This window comes from Nannospalax galili, unplaced genomic scaffold (genome assembly GCF_000622305.1).
Source record: "Nannospalax galili isolate Female #2095 unplaced genomic scaffold, S.galili_v1.0 scaffold423, whole genome shotgun sequence".
Lineage (NCBI taxonomy): Eukaryota > Metazoa > Chordata > Mammalia > Rodentia > Spalacidae > Nannospalax > Nannospalax galili.
In genome coordinates, this window is record NW_008350949.1 from 523,759 (window position 1) to 536,543 (window position 12,785).

The 12,785-nt window shown below is 42.3% G+C and overlaps 1 protein-coding gene across 4 annotated transcripts in view; it reads left to right on the top strand.

Annotated features, from left to right (window-relative positions):
* The window catches only part of Cp (ceruloplasmin), a 61,817-nt gene that overhangs the window by 27,336 nt on the left and 21,696 nt on the right, over positions 1-12,785 (top strand). For all 4 annotated transcript variants that reach the window (XM_008848041.3, XM_029553526.1, XM_029553525.1 and 1 more), the window contains exons 10-17: positions 195-345; positions 2,999-3,211; positions 4,249-4,456; positions 5,712-5,851; positions 6,951-7,079; positions 10,231-10,337; positions 11,356-11,572; positions 11,964-12,103. In XM_008848041.3, the coding sequence (XP_008846263.1) occupies positions 195-345; positions 2,999-3,211; positions 4,249-4,456; positions 5,712-5,851; positions 6,951-7,079; positions 10,231-10,337; positions 11,356-11,572; positions 11,964-12,103 (1,305 nt within the window). The remainder of the gene's footprint in view (positions 1-194; positions 346-2,998; positions 3,212-4,248; positions 4,457-5,711; positions 5,852-6,950; positions 7,080-10,230; positions 10,338-11,355; positions 11,573-11,963; positions 12,104-12,785) is intronic.

Below are 12,785 nucleotides of genomic sequence, written 5' to 3' on the forward strand. Positions count from 1 at the left end.
GAGCTAGGTTATCACTATGCCGCTCTGGCTGACCTGAAACTCCCTGTGTAGATCAAGCTGGCCTCAAACTCATAGAGATCCACGTGCTTCTGCCTCCAAGTGCTGGGATTAAAGGTGCGCACCACCCCGTCTGTACACGGAGATCCTGCGCTTCCCTCATTCTCTCTTAACCACATTGCTATTCTGATTTACAGAAAGATGTAGACAAGGAGTTCTACCTGTTCCCCACAGTTTTTGACGAGAATGAGAGTTTACTCTTGGATGATAACATCAGAATGTTTACAACAGCCCCTGATGGTGTAGATAAAGAAGATGAAGACTTCCAGGAGTCTAATAAGATGCACTGTGAGTACCGCATCTCCTCCAGTCTGTCCAAGTTGCCTCAGTGGTGCACATGTACTGGCTTCAATTAACCCAAAATATGAACAGATTTTTTTCGTTTCTTTTCAATAAATAAGTAAATACAGTAGTGCTATAAAGCTAATAACATTGGTAACTTAATGTGTCATTAATAGACATGCCAAAATGATGAATGTGTCTCTTTAATTTTTTGTTATTTTCATTTTTATGTGTATGAATGTTTTTCCTGCATGCATGTAAATGTACCACATGTGTGCAGTGTCCATGGAGGCCAGAAGAGGGTTGTTAGCCACCAACGTGCTGGGAACCAGACCCAGGTCCTCTGCAAAAGCAGCAACTACTCATAACCACTGAGCCATCTCTCCAGACCCATGAATATGTTTTAAATGTTTCTTCTCCTCCCCTCCTCTCTTGTCCCCCCCTTCCTTCCTTCCTTCCTCCCTCCCTCCGTCCCTCCCTCCCTCCCTCCCTTCCTTCCTTCCTTCCTTCCTTAGTATGTGTGGGGAGTCAGCTCCTATGTGTGTGTGTGGTGTGTGTGGTGTGGTGTGTGTGTGTTTGAGTGTGTGTATGTGTGTGTGGTGTGGGGGGGAGTCAGCTCCTGTGTGTGTGTGTGTGTGGTGTGGTGTGTGTGTGTGTGTGGTGTGGTGTGTGTGTGGTGTGGTGTGTGTGGTGTGTGTATGTGTGTGGTGTGTGTGTGGTGTGGTGTGGTATGGTGTGTGTGTGGTGTGGTGTGGTATGTGTGGTGTGTGTGTGTGTGCGGTGTGGTGTGTGTGGTGTGGTGTGTGGTGTGTGTGTGTGCAGTGTGGTGTGGTGTGGTGTGTATGGTGTGGTGTGTGGTGTGTGTGTGCAGTGTGGTGTGGTGTGTGTGTGTGTGTGTGCAGTGCAGTGTGGTGTGGTGTGTGTGGTGTGTGTGTGTGCGGTGTGGTGTGGCGTGGTATGTGTGGTGTGGTGTGTGTGGTGTGTGTGTGTGTGCGGTGTGGTGTGGTGTGTGTGGTGTGGTGTGGTGTGGTGTGTGTGGTGTGGTGTGTGGGGGGGGTGGTATGGTGTGTGTGTGGTGTGGTGTGTGTGGTGTATGTGTGTGTGGCGTGATGTGGTCTGTGTGTGTGGTGTGGTGTGTGTGTGGTGTGTGTGGTGTGTGTATGTGTGTGGTGTGGTATGTGGTGTGTGTGTGTGTGGTGTGGTGTAGTGTGTGTGGTGTGTGTGTGTGCAGTGTGGTGTGGGGTGGTGTGTGTGTGTGTGTGCGGTGTGGTGTGGTGTGTGTGTGTGTGTGGTGTGTGTATGTGTGTGGTGTGGTATGTGGTGTGTGTGTGTGTGTGGTGTGGTGTAGTGTGTGTGGTGTGTGTGTGTGTGCAGTGTGGTGTGGGGTGGTGTGTGTGTGTGTGTGCAGTGTGGTGTGGTGTGTGTGTGTGTGCGGTGTGGTGTGGTGTGGTGTGTGTGTGCATGTGTGCCCCGGTGCCTGTGGAGGTCAGAGCACTGCTTTCAACACTCCCATCCTTCTCAGCATTTGGGTTTTGGGGGTTGGCAGGCTTGGCAGCAAATGCTTTTACCAGCTGAGTCATCTTGCTGGTCCTTGAATGTGCCTTTAAAGTGTGCTCCCTAGATCGGCAGCCTCAGTGTTGACCAGGAACTTGTTCGAATGCTAATTCTTAGATCCAACTCTCATTTACAGAATTAGAAAATTTGGGGATTAAGTTCCAGGATCTGTGTTTAACAGACCCTCTAAGTGGTTCTGATGGTGTGCTCAAATTTGAGAACTAATGGGTTGATTATTTTCTCATCTGTGGCTCAGTAATGACAGGTTCCTTTTATTATTCAATAATACAAAAATATGAACTCTGCCCTCATGATCCCTACGCTCCCCTGCTCATCAGAATCAACTGAGAACCTTTTAAAAGCCCCAAGACCTAGGGAAACCCTCAGAGATTTTACTTAAGTGAAGCCCGGCATCAGATTTATTCTTTTCAATCTAAGTTGGTTCTAAAATGTGATTAGGGTTTAGAGATGGTGGGCTAATTGTTCAAAAGACTCACATTACTAAAAGAAAACAGTGAAAACTCACTGTAGCTAAAAGAACGGAAAGTTGCGTTACAAACTGATGCTTTTTGTTATTAATTTGTTGCTATTGATTTTAAGTTGGACTGATTTTGGTTACACCTACCCACTATCCTTACAATATGACTTAAATTCTACATTTTTGCATTTTGACCTGTCAAGAATAGCATCCTTCGGAAACAGCACCGAGAGAAATTTTCCTGCACAAACTTTTCTCTGTTAGTCAAGATGAGTTGGGGAGTTTTTCACATAAAACAACAAACATGCCTAGCGTATGCTACCCAGGGCAAGCAGCTGTTATTCACAGGTGTAGTTCCTCACAAACGTGGTCATTGAAAGAACTGAGAATCTGACGATATCTGAAATCCTCAGGGTGCTGAGATGTCAACGTAGGATTTCATGCTCCGTATTCAGACCTGCTCCCTTCAGTCAAGGATTGCTCTGGAAGTGCTGCAAAGGCAGTTCTGACACACCAAGAATGGGCAGCTTGAATATGTCGTTACATTTTTAAAGTTGGTTTTAGGAAGTTGAGGGTTTCATTCAATAGACTATAAGTCACTTAAAATTTTTTCTCCCACTTTTATAGCCATGAATGGATTCATGTATGGCAATCAGCCCGGTCTCAATATGTGCCTGGGCGATTCAGTCGTGTGGTATTTGTTCAGTGCTGGAAACGAGGCGGATATACATGGGATATACTTTTCAGGAAACACATATCTGTCAAAAGGAGAAAGAAGAGACACGGCAAACCTCTTCCCTCACACAAGTCTGACACTTCTCATGAAGCCTGACACAGAAGGTACATTTCTATACAGAAAGAGAAGTCTCTGTTGGTCAATTTACGTGGTTTTAGCTGAAAATCCTACAGAAGAACATACGGGATGAGAAGCTCTTTCAAAGTCTCCCTAATAGAGTAACCTGGAGCCACTATCAGATGACGTGTACACTGGACAGGCCCATATCCTATTTACTGGGGAAAGTATAGGGGGTAAGAGTAAGAACTCCAGGGTCTGTGGCTTCTTCCGTTTCACATAGCAGAATCCCCACGATGATCCCTTTGCAGTTATGGTCCTTTTAAATAAAAGCAGAGAAGACAGTGACTCCCACAGGAGCTCTGTGTGCAAGCTTCTCATCATGCCTCTGTGGCCTAGATGTGGGGTTGACTTGCTGGCTGCTTGCAATTTAGTATTTTATACTAGAACTGAAGACATGCACGTTTAGACACCTGCAGGCCTGGTTCTCAATGAGTAAACCAAACGAAAACAAAGGGAAGAACTTTAATCAGATCATCAAACTATGCTAACCCTTTTAGGCTTTATTTAATGCACTGTGTGCTACTCAAACTTCCAGCAAAACCAGTGTCAATGTCTCATTCACTGTGCAGATGTAAATGCAGCAATGAACAAGACAGAGTGTTCCTTAGAGCTGAAATTCTAATACAGAGACAGACAATAAGCACGTATGTGAATACATATAAGCCTGCTGATTTTAAGACCATTAAGAAAAAATAAAGCAAGAGAAGGGGCTGATGGATAATAGAGAAAAATACTCTAAGGAGAGATCTGAATAAGCTAGGGCATTAGCTATGTATTTGTGAAATGTTCCATGTAGAAGAAACAGCAAATGTCCCATGACAGACACACCCCTGGTGTGCTTTCAAGAGCAAAGCGGCCTCTGTGGCTGGAGCACAGTATCCGTAGGTGATGCAGTCAGAGCTGTGGGAAACCAGACCATCTAACGGGGGCAATGACACAGACTTTGGCATTGACTCTAAGTAAGGTCAGGAGACAGCACTGAGCAAAAAGAGTGACATGTTTTCTTATTTTACCACTCCAGGGACTTTTGACGTAGAGTGCCTTACAACCGACCACTACACAGGTGGCATGAAGCAAAAGTACACTGTGAAGCAATGCAAGCGGCAGCCCGGGGATGCCACCCTGTACCTGGGAGAAAGGACCTACTACGTTGCAGCAGTGGAAGTGGAATGGGATTACTCACCAAGCAGGACGTGGGAAAAGGAGCTGCATCATTTACAAGAGCAAAAGTAATGTTCCAGACTCGATTTCCAATTCGTTCCGCTGTGATTTTGGGTGTCACTTTCAGAAAAGAATCAAGCTACCTCGTAGAAACAGAAAGAGCTGCGTGCAGCAATAGTAACGGCCACTTCCTAGAGCCCGTGCTCACCTATTTCTGCTCCTCTCTGCATCCTCACAGGATGCCTTTCCGATTCCAAGGCACGGTCGGTCTTACTCTTTCTGCTGGACTGTCTTCTCAGTCATGTGCGTTTACCTCGTCATGCTTCTTCTAACAACCAGATTCAGAGCTGAACTAGCATTTTACGTACCAACTATTGCCTGTTTATTTTTCCTCCCCAAATTTCATTTTTAGTGCAATAATCAGTCATTTCATATTCCCAAAACTGCTGCAGCTTTTTAAAAGGTTGGCAGTTCTCTAAGAACTGCAAGGAAAAAGGGATCAGAACCGCTAACAACACATACATTATGAAAAAGTAAAAGATTAACCTCAGTATGAGTAAACCTAAGTAAAGGGTGATTACTGGAGCTTTAGAAACACCCATTTCAAATCAGGTGACATCACCAGACACTTCTAGGTGGCTCTTTTGCATTTTTGAGGCACCTTCCCCTCTGTCACGCACTTCCGTCATGCACTGACCCTGCATGGGTATGATCTGAGGGTCTAGGACTAGGATAGTGGAGGGACAGGCAGATCCAGGGTGCCCAGTAGAACTGATCTGGCTGGCAGTGGCTAGCTGGTGTTTGATTTCAATGATGAGTGTGGTCTGAGGCATAAAAGACTAAAACATTGTTTTGCGATTAGAATAAATGGTTAAAAGGAACTATTAGTCAAATGAACTTCAGAAAAAGAGAATGACTGGAAAATGGACCATTTTGATTCCTATTAACTAGAAATACTGCATCAACTCTTCACTGATTGAATCTGGATTCATAACATTTCGAGTGGGAAGAAAAGAAATGATCTGATGAATAGCTCACTTTAGGGGCAGAGGCACTGAGGTCCAACAGGCAGTGAGGAACGAGAGGTCAGTTTAGCTAGTGGCAGGTCAGGCCCCGGGCTGCGGTGGCTCACTAAACTGGCCAGATGCTCTTTCTGTCACACCGGACTAGTGTTAAGCTCTTATTTTTCTTTCACTGGGATAGAAAATAATTTAAAACAACCACAAATACCTCAATAAAACTGCACTTTATTCAAACATTAAAAATTAATTTCTTTTTTTTCACGAAAACAAATACTAACGTAAGTTGATTTTCTTTTTCTAGTGTTTCGAATGTATTTTTAGACAAAGGGGAGTTTTACATAGGCTCAAAGTACAAGAAAGTTGTGTATCAGCAGTTTACCAACAGCATGTTCAGGGATCCAGTGAAGAGAAAAGCCGAAGAAGAACATCTGGGGATTCTAGGTGAGCCGGGCAGGGCCTTCCTAGCAGGGGTGGATGTGACAAGGTCAGTCGTCAGGGCTGGACAGGTCCATCCCAGCAGATGTGGATGACACACGATGTTTTGTATAGTATCAGTCATCCACGTCTATGGGTTGTGTTTTATCAGTTCATCAAAGTTATTAAAATAAAAACAAAAAAAATCATTTCATAAACAATGAGAAGTTTGTGTATACTAAAATCACAGATAATAAGATCTCATTTATTTCCGTCAGGAATAATGTTATCCCATAGACTGATGGAATTCTTTGTATTTGATGCTTGTAGTATTGGTGGGGAAATTACTCCCTAATAAAAGTCAAATTCTCCATGTTATTCCATCCCCACAAAAAGAAAGAAAAAGAAAGAGAATAGCTATTTACTATGTACTTTTAAAATTAAGACGTAAATGATCAATTATAAGAAAAACGTGTATGTGGATAAGATAAAGTGTTTCCTTACCCAAAACCTGGGAAGAACTGCCTTCAATTTTTCAGGACCCACAGTAAATTAGAATGCCTACCTTGAAAACCACGAGGTGCAGGGTTATTCCTGAAGTCCTCAATATTTCTTCACGATTGCAATCCCCTAGGACACTCGGGAGTAAATGGCATTGTAGAGGCCAACACCCGACAGGGACAGCTGAGGTTGGCTAGAGTGTAGAACAGACAGGGCCAGCTTCTTCCTTGCAAATACTACACTGTTCTAACTTCATGCTCAGCAGTCTGTAGATCCAAACACAGAGCCATGAGTATAAGTATTGCAAAACAGCTCCTGGCCTCTGACCAGCTCACCCTGGTTAGATCTCTGTCCCTCGGGAGACTTTCAGGCTAGAGCACCCTCCCTGGAACTCTGGATAAGAGATACACTATGGTCCATATTTGGAGAAGCCCTTCCTAGTGTTTTTATCTACATCCTCTGGGACCAGAAATAAATCCAGGACTACTGGAAGAGCACAGTCATGTGAGAAGAAGGAAACTCCATCCTTCATGCTGAGAAGTTACCTGATCTCTGCCTTTATGAGTAAGTGAGAAACTCCAATACACAAGACAAATAAGCCACTCTTCCTTTACACTCTCACCAGGTCCACAACTTCATGCCAACGTTGGAGACAAAGTCACAGTTGTTTTTAAAAATATGGCGAGCAGGCCCTACTCCATACATGCCCATGGAGTGAAAACGGAGAGCTCTACAGTTACTCCAACCCTGCCAGGTACTTGGGGTGGAGGGGTGTATCACACAGACTTTATAGCCTGCTCCTGTAGAGATGTTCCTTCTAAATGACTATGCTGTGAGAGAGAGAAAAGGCAGGCAGTGGGGAAGGGACGAAGGGACGTGGTCTGTGTGGATGCTTGGGTACAAGCACATGCACACCCAACAACTTACAGGAGAGCTGTAAGGAAGAAACCTGGAGGCACTAGGGGTCTATAAACATTCAAGGACAAGTTAGAGAATGTCACGTCCACCCAGCTAGAATGTACTTATGGTGACATCTGCCACACAGTGTAAGTCCGAGTGTCTGTATGCCAGTCTCTCCGACGATGTCTGCAGTTTGCAATCTGAAATCCTCTGAATTTGGATCAATGTCTGGCATGTCTTGGAGCTCAATGGATGTTTCTTTAATTAACATAAAAAGTAAAACAGATTATATACATTCAAATAGAAAATACATAGATGTATTTTCTTCAGTATGCATGGTATTTTTCTTCTATGCATTGTAAAATTAGTTTACAGGAAAAGAGGGGTTTTTAAAAAGGACTTTAAAAAAACTAAGCAGTTCTTAAATATATCAAACAAAAGAGTGCTTTGTAGAGTCTTAAAATTTTAGTGAAATATAAGTAAAAATTTCTGTTCTTCTAAGAGATAAATAATATTGAGCAATAAACCACGATATGAAAATGATTCGGCAAAGTAAGAGAAGAACAGGGGTGCTATTTTAGGGGAATCGGTCAGCAGGGCTAGACACTGGTGAAGATGTTAAATAACAAGGGGGTGGGATGCAGCTTTGGTAACCGCGAGGTAAGAGTCTAGGCCCTGGGATGGGCACACGCTGCTTCCTGTGTCTAAGAAACAATAAGGAGCCCAGAGATGAGAAGTGTGGACAATGAACACTGCGTTCACCATGTTAACAGATGGGGACAAGGGAGAGCAGGAGCTGGTGGAGCAGGATGGACCCAGGAGGCCATGGCCAGGACTTGGGATGTTATGCTAAACATCGTCATAAGAATTTGACCTAAGGAGCAATGATCTGGTTAGCACTTTTCAAGAGGCTCTTCTGGCTGATTCATGAGCAAGAGACTGTAGGGGAAAAAGGCAGCATCAAAATCACTAGGGAAATACTGCAGTAAACTTGGTGAAAAAAAGTGACTGGAACGAACAAGACTTGGCAGTGGGTAGAAGCAGCTGAAGCGGTAAGAAGCTATTATATTGCAATTCTATTTTAATGGTGGTGCTACAAGGATCTGTGAGAAGTTGGACCCGAGTCGGTGCATGGAGTCAAAGATGACTCTAAGGTTTTGGATATCGATCACTGGTGTCGCAGAGCAGGCTGGAAAGGCAGCTTCTAGAAATAAGACAGACTGACAGATTAGTAAGATGTTGAGGTGGTACATTTACTTTTTAAGTCCTAAGTAAAATTTTCTGCTCAGATAAGGGATGAGGACAGAGAAACAGCTAAGCGAGGGCTTCAGGAAAAAGCCCACCCCATCCCACGAGACCAGCCCTCATGTCTTGATGGAGTCCCTAGCAAAGGTTTTTTAGGCTCTAGCAAGTTGAAATCTGGCAGGATTATGTTTACATGAAACATCAAGGTCTATGCAAGTGGAGTGGACAGAGGGTAGTTAGGATTGGTAAGTGGGCATGGCAGGTCAAGGTCTATAAACACTGTACAAGAGGCGCTGAGATGACAGGAAAAGATCAGACTAGAAGAGCTAGGAGCACATGGGAAGAGGCCAAGGATCTTAGCAAGGTAGGACAGAACAACTGTGCATCTTCAAAGCATCAAGCACCAGGGTATGATTATTATATCCAGCACGTAACAGAATACTGACAAAGGGGAACATTGTGTGAAAGGATGGGATAAACCACAGAAGTAAACAATTGAAACAAGCCAGTGACCTGCAAGATCAAGAGGTCTCGTGGCTCCTTCTTGTAAATATTAGCTCACTGAGGATGATGGTAAGAAGGGAAAGTAGGTGAAGCTGAGGGGGTTCTACAGGACGGCATTGCCACACAGAAATGACCAAGGGCAAGGTGCTGGCCATGGAGACAGGGACAACCACTTGGCATCTGAAGGAAAAATGCCTATTAAGAAAATATACTTCAGGGGCCAGATAGTTCAGTGGTTAAGAGCACTGGCTGATCTTGCAGAGGACCCGGGTTTGGTTCCCAGCATCCACATGGCAGCTAACAATCGTCCATAACTGTAGTTCTTAAGAGATCCAACATCTTCTTCTGACCTCCACAGGCATTGCACAACACAGGTGTACTTACATACATGCAGGCAATACACTAACATATATAAAATAAAAATAATAAAATATAAAAATGGAAACATACTTCAGAATCAGAAAAAAAATTTGATGTGCAGTTTCTTCAAATGATGTTAGAATTGCCATCTCCTGTGGCTTTGTGCCATAACAAATGTATCATGGCTAAAAAGCCTTACAGTTTATCTTAAAATGAAATTCCTGGGGCTGGAGAGATGGCTCAGCGGTTAAGAACACTGGTTGTTCTTGCAGAAGATCCGGGTTCGAATCCCAGCACCCACACAGCAGCTAATAACCGTCCATACCTCAAGTTCCAGGGAATCCGATGACCTCTTCTGGCCTCCATGGGCATTGCACAACATGGGTGCTTTACCTACATGCAGGCAATATACTCATACACATAAAAGAAAAATAATAAATAAAATATAAGACAATTTAATTCCTAAGCCAGCCAGATGGCTCAGTGTATAAAGGTGCTTGCCACCAAGTCTGGTGATCCGAGAATCCTCGTGGTTGAATGAAAGAACCAACTCCCAGAGGTTGTCCTTTGACTTTCATATGTACACTGTGGGACGCACATATAAACATACACACACACACACACACACTCACACACACGTACACAAATGAATAAATAAATAAATAAATAAATATAAACTAAGTTCCTACAAAGAATTTTGAGTACTATTATTTTTGAAAGCCTACCTTTGACATTTCCAGTTTCTGGATCACTAGTTATCAAGGTTTAACACATACGTAATATGTAATATATATTAATGTTTTGTATGTGTGTATAGCATACATACATATGAGACAAACGTGTGTGTCTGTGTGTCAGATATAAACCAAATATAACCAGATATATAATTGATTTAGGTGAAACTCGCACTTACATATGGCAAATCCCAGAAAGATCCGGTGCTGGCACAGAAGACTCAGCTTGCATCCCATGGGCATACTACTCAACTGTGGACCAAGTTAAGGTAAACTTTAAACTGTGTTTTATGATAATTCCCAGATAAACACACAATTGAAAGAAGATGAAGTTAGAGTTTTCCTACACTCTGATCTATTTTTTAGAAAAATCTCAGGAAAATAAGGTGCTCTGCAATCTATTTCAGTTTAAATTTTTTGGCTTGCCTTTAAATACAGTTACCTCATTTCTTCTGATTATTGCAAAAACTTAATAAAAATTAAAAATCAATTTTTAACTTTTCTTTTGATATGAAAATATATTAAAATCAAAGAAGTGAGTTGTGTGGTTTCAGAGCTCTTTTTTACATGATTAAAAAAATGATCTCAGGAGCCATTCGGAACTGAAGATATTGTTAGATAAAATGTTTCAAAGCCCCATTCAGCAACCACCTCAGATGAGCAGGTACACTGTTTGGTAGAACTTGAATTAACTCTCTTCTGCATTCCTGTCCTGTTAGTACATCTGGCTACTGGGGACCTCCATCTGCAATTCCCACACTTAAAACTCAGATGAATTCATAGAAAGCAACAAAATGCATGGTATGGAAAAGGATTCCCAAACCACTCTCCTTTTATATTCTTTTCTTTTTTCAAACAAAAAAGAAATTTCTATTTCATTTCTACTCTCGCATTTCCCCTACTACACTGAGCTCCCATAGGAAAAAGGCTTTGTTTCATTCATTCATGGATTTATAGTGACTGGCACGCTCGGCTCACACTAATGCACTCATGAGCTTATGAAATAAACAGCCAACACTGTACATTCAGATTTCTTCTGCGCTCATTAGCTAAGCCAATGTTTGGCCTCTAAGTTCCACATCAGTCACATAGCTTACCTGCTGTTCACCACTGTTTCAACCGAAGTAAAAGTCAGGTACAAAGATACTAAACCGGTGACATCATTTTGGGCCAAGTGTGCTCCTTAAATTAGTCCCTACAAAATTACTGGTATGATGGATGATGTCCCAGTTCTCTGAAATCCTGACCTATATTTCAAGAATAACTGAAGTTTCCACTTGCTTTCAGGATCTCTACAGTGGATTAATTGGCCCACTGATTGTTTGTCGAAAACATCCCACGAAAGTATTCAATCCTAAAAGGAAACTGGAGTTTTCCCTTTTGTTTCTAGTATTTGATGAGAATGAATCTTGGTACTTAGATGACAACATCAAAACCTACTCTGATCACCCTGAGAAAGTAAACAAGGACAACGATGAATTCATAGAAAGCAACAAAATGCATGGTATGAGAAAGGATTCCCAAACCACTCTCCTTTTATATCCTTTTCTTTTTTCAAACAAAATCATGTTGTAGGCTACACTTCATTTAAAAGTATTCTACAGTAAAGCTCTGCTCAAAACAAAAAGGGGACTATGTTTAAAATAACTTACTCATTCCTCTCCCAATTCTAAATTCTCACTCCTTTTAAATAAATCCACAGTTGGGATTAATGCTCTTTTATCAATGTGACTAGAAAGGGTAAAGTGGTATTAGTGACCTTCAAAGGTCTATTTTCCCTATTGGTAGTAAAGTAAGTTCTACATATCAGAAGAATTCCTTGTATTACCCTTAATATTTCCTGGGAGGTGGTTATGGGTTTAAAATATTCTTAACGCTATCATATATTTCCCCAGCTATTAACGGAAGAATGTTTGGAAACCTCCAAGGCCTCACAATGCACGTAGGGGATGAAGTCAACTGGTATGTGATGGGGATGGGTAATGAAGTTGACTTGCACACGGTACACTTTCATGGCCACAGCTTTCGATATCAGGTAAGAGCCATCCACGGCAGCCATTCCTACTCTATTTAAATATGTTTCAGTACAAGCAAGGAGTAGGTTTCGCCAGACATTTATTTATGAGAAGGGAAAGTTTCACAGAGTGACGGTCACCACCGTTTCAACTGTTCTACTTTCTATTATTATTATTATTATTATTTTATTATTTTAATTTTTTTTTTGGTCTTTTTGAGACAGGGTCTCCCTGTAGCCCCAGCTGTCCTGGAACTCACTATGTAGACCAGCCTGGCCTTGAACTCACAGATATCTGCCTGCCTCTGCCTCCCAAGTGTTTTTTTATTATTTTTTTTCTTTTTTATTTTTATTTTACTATTTTTTTCTCCATCAAGAAAGCCTTATAAAGAGTGAAAACAAAGGTATTCAGCCATTCTGGTTTAGTCTGTCCTCTGGTCAGGTGGTCGTCCTCGGTGCGGAGGCTCATGGTGTTGATGATTCTCCTTGTTATTGCCTGCACTCTTCTCTGGTGGTCTCTCTCTCTCTCTCTCTCTCTCTCTCTCTCTCTCTCTCTGGTTGTCATCTTATCTCTCTCCTTGGTTGTCATATCTCTCACAGTGATGTGCATTCCTCCCAAAGTGCCAGGTTCCAGGTTAGCTCGGAACAAACAACGGTTAGCCGTGTGTACATGCTGATCTTTTTCTTTTTTTTTTTTTTTTTA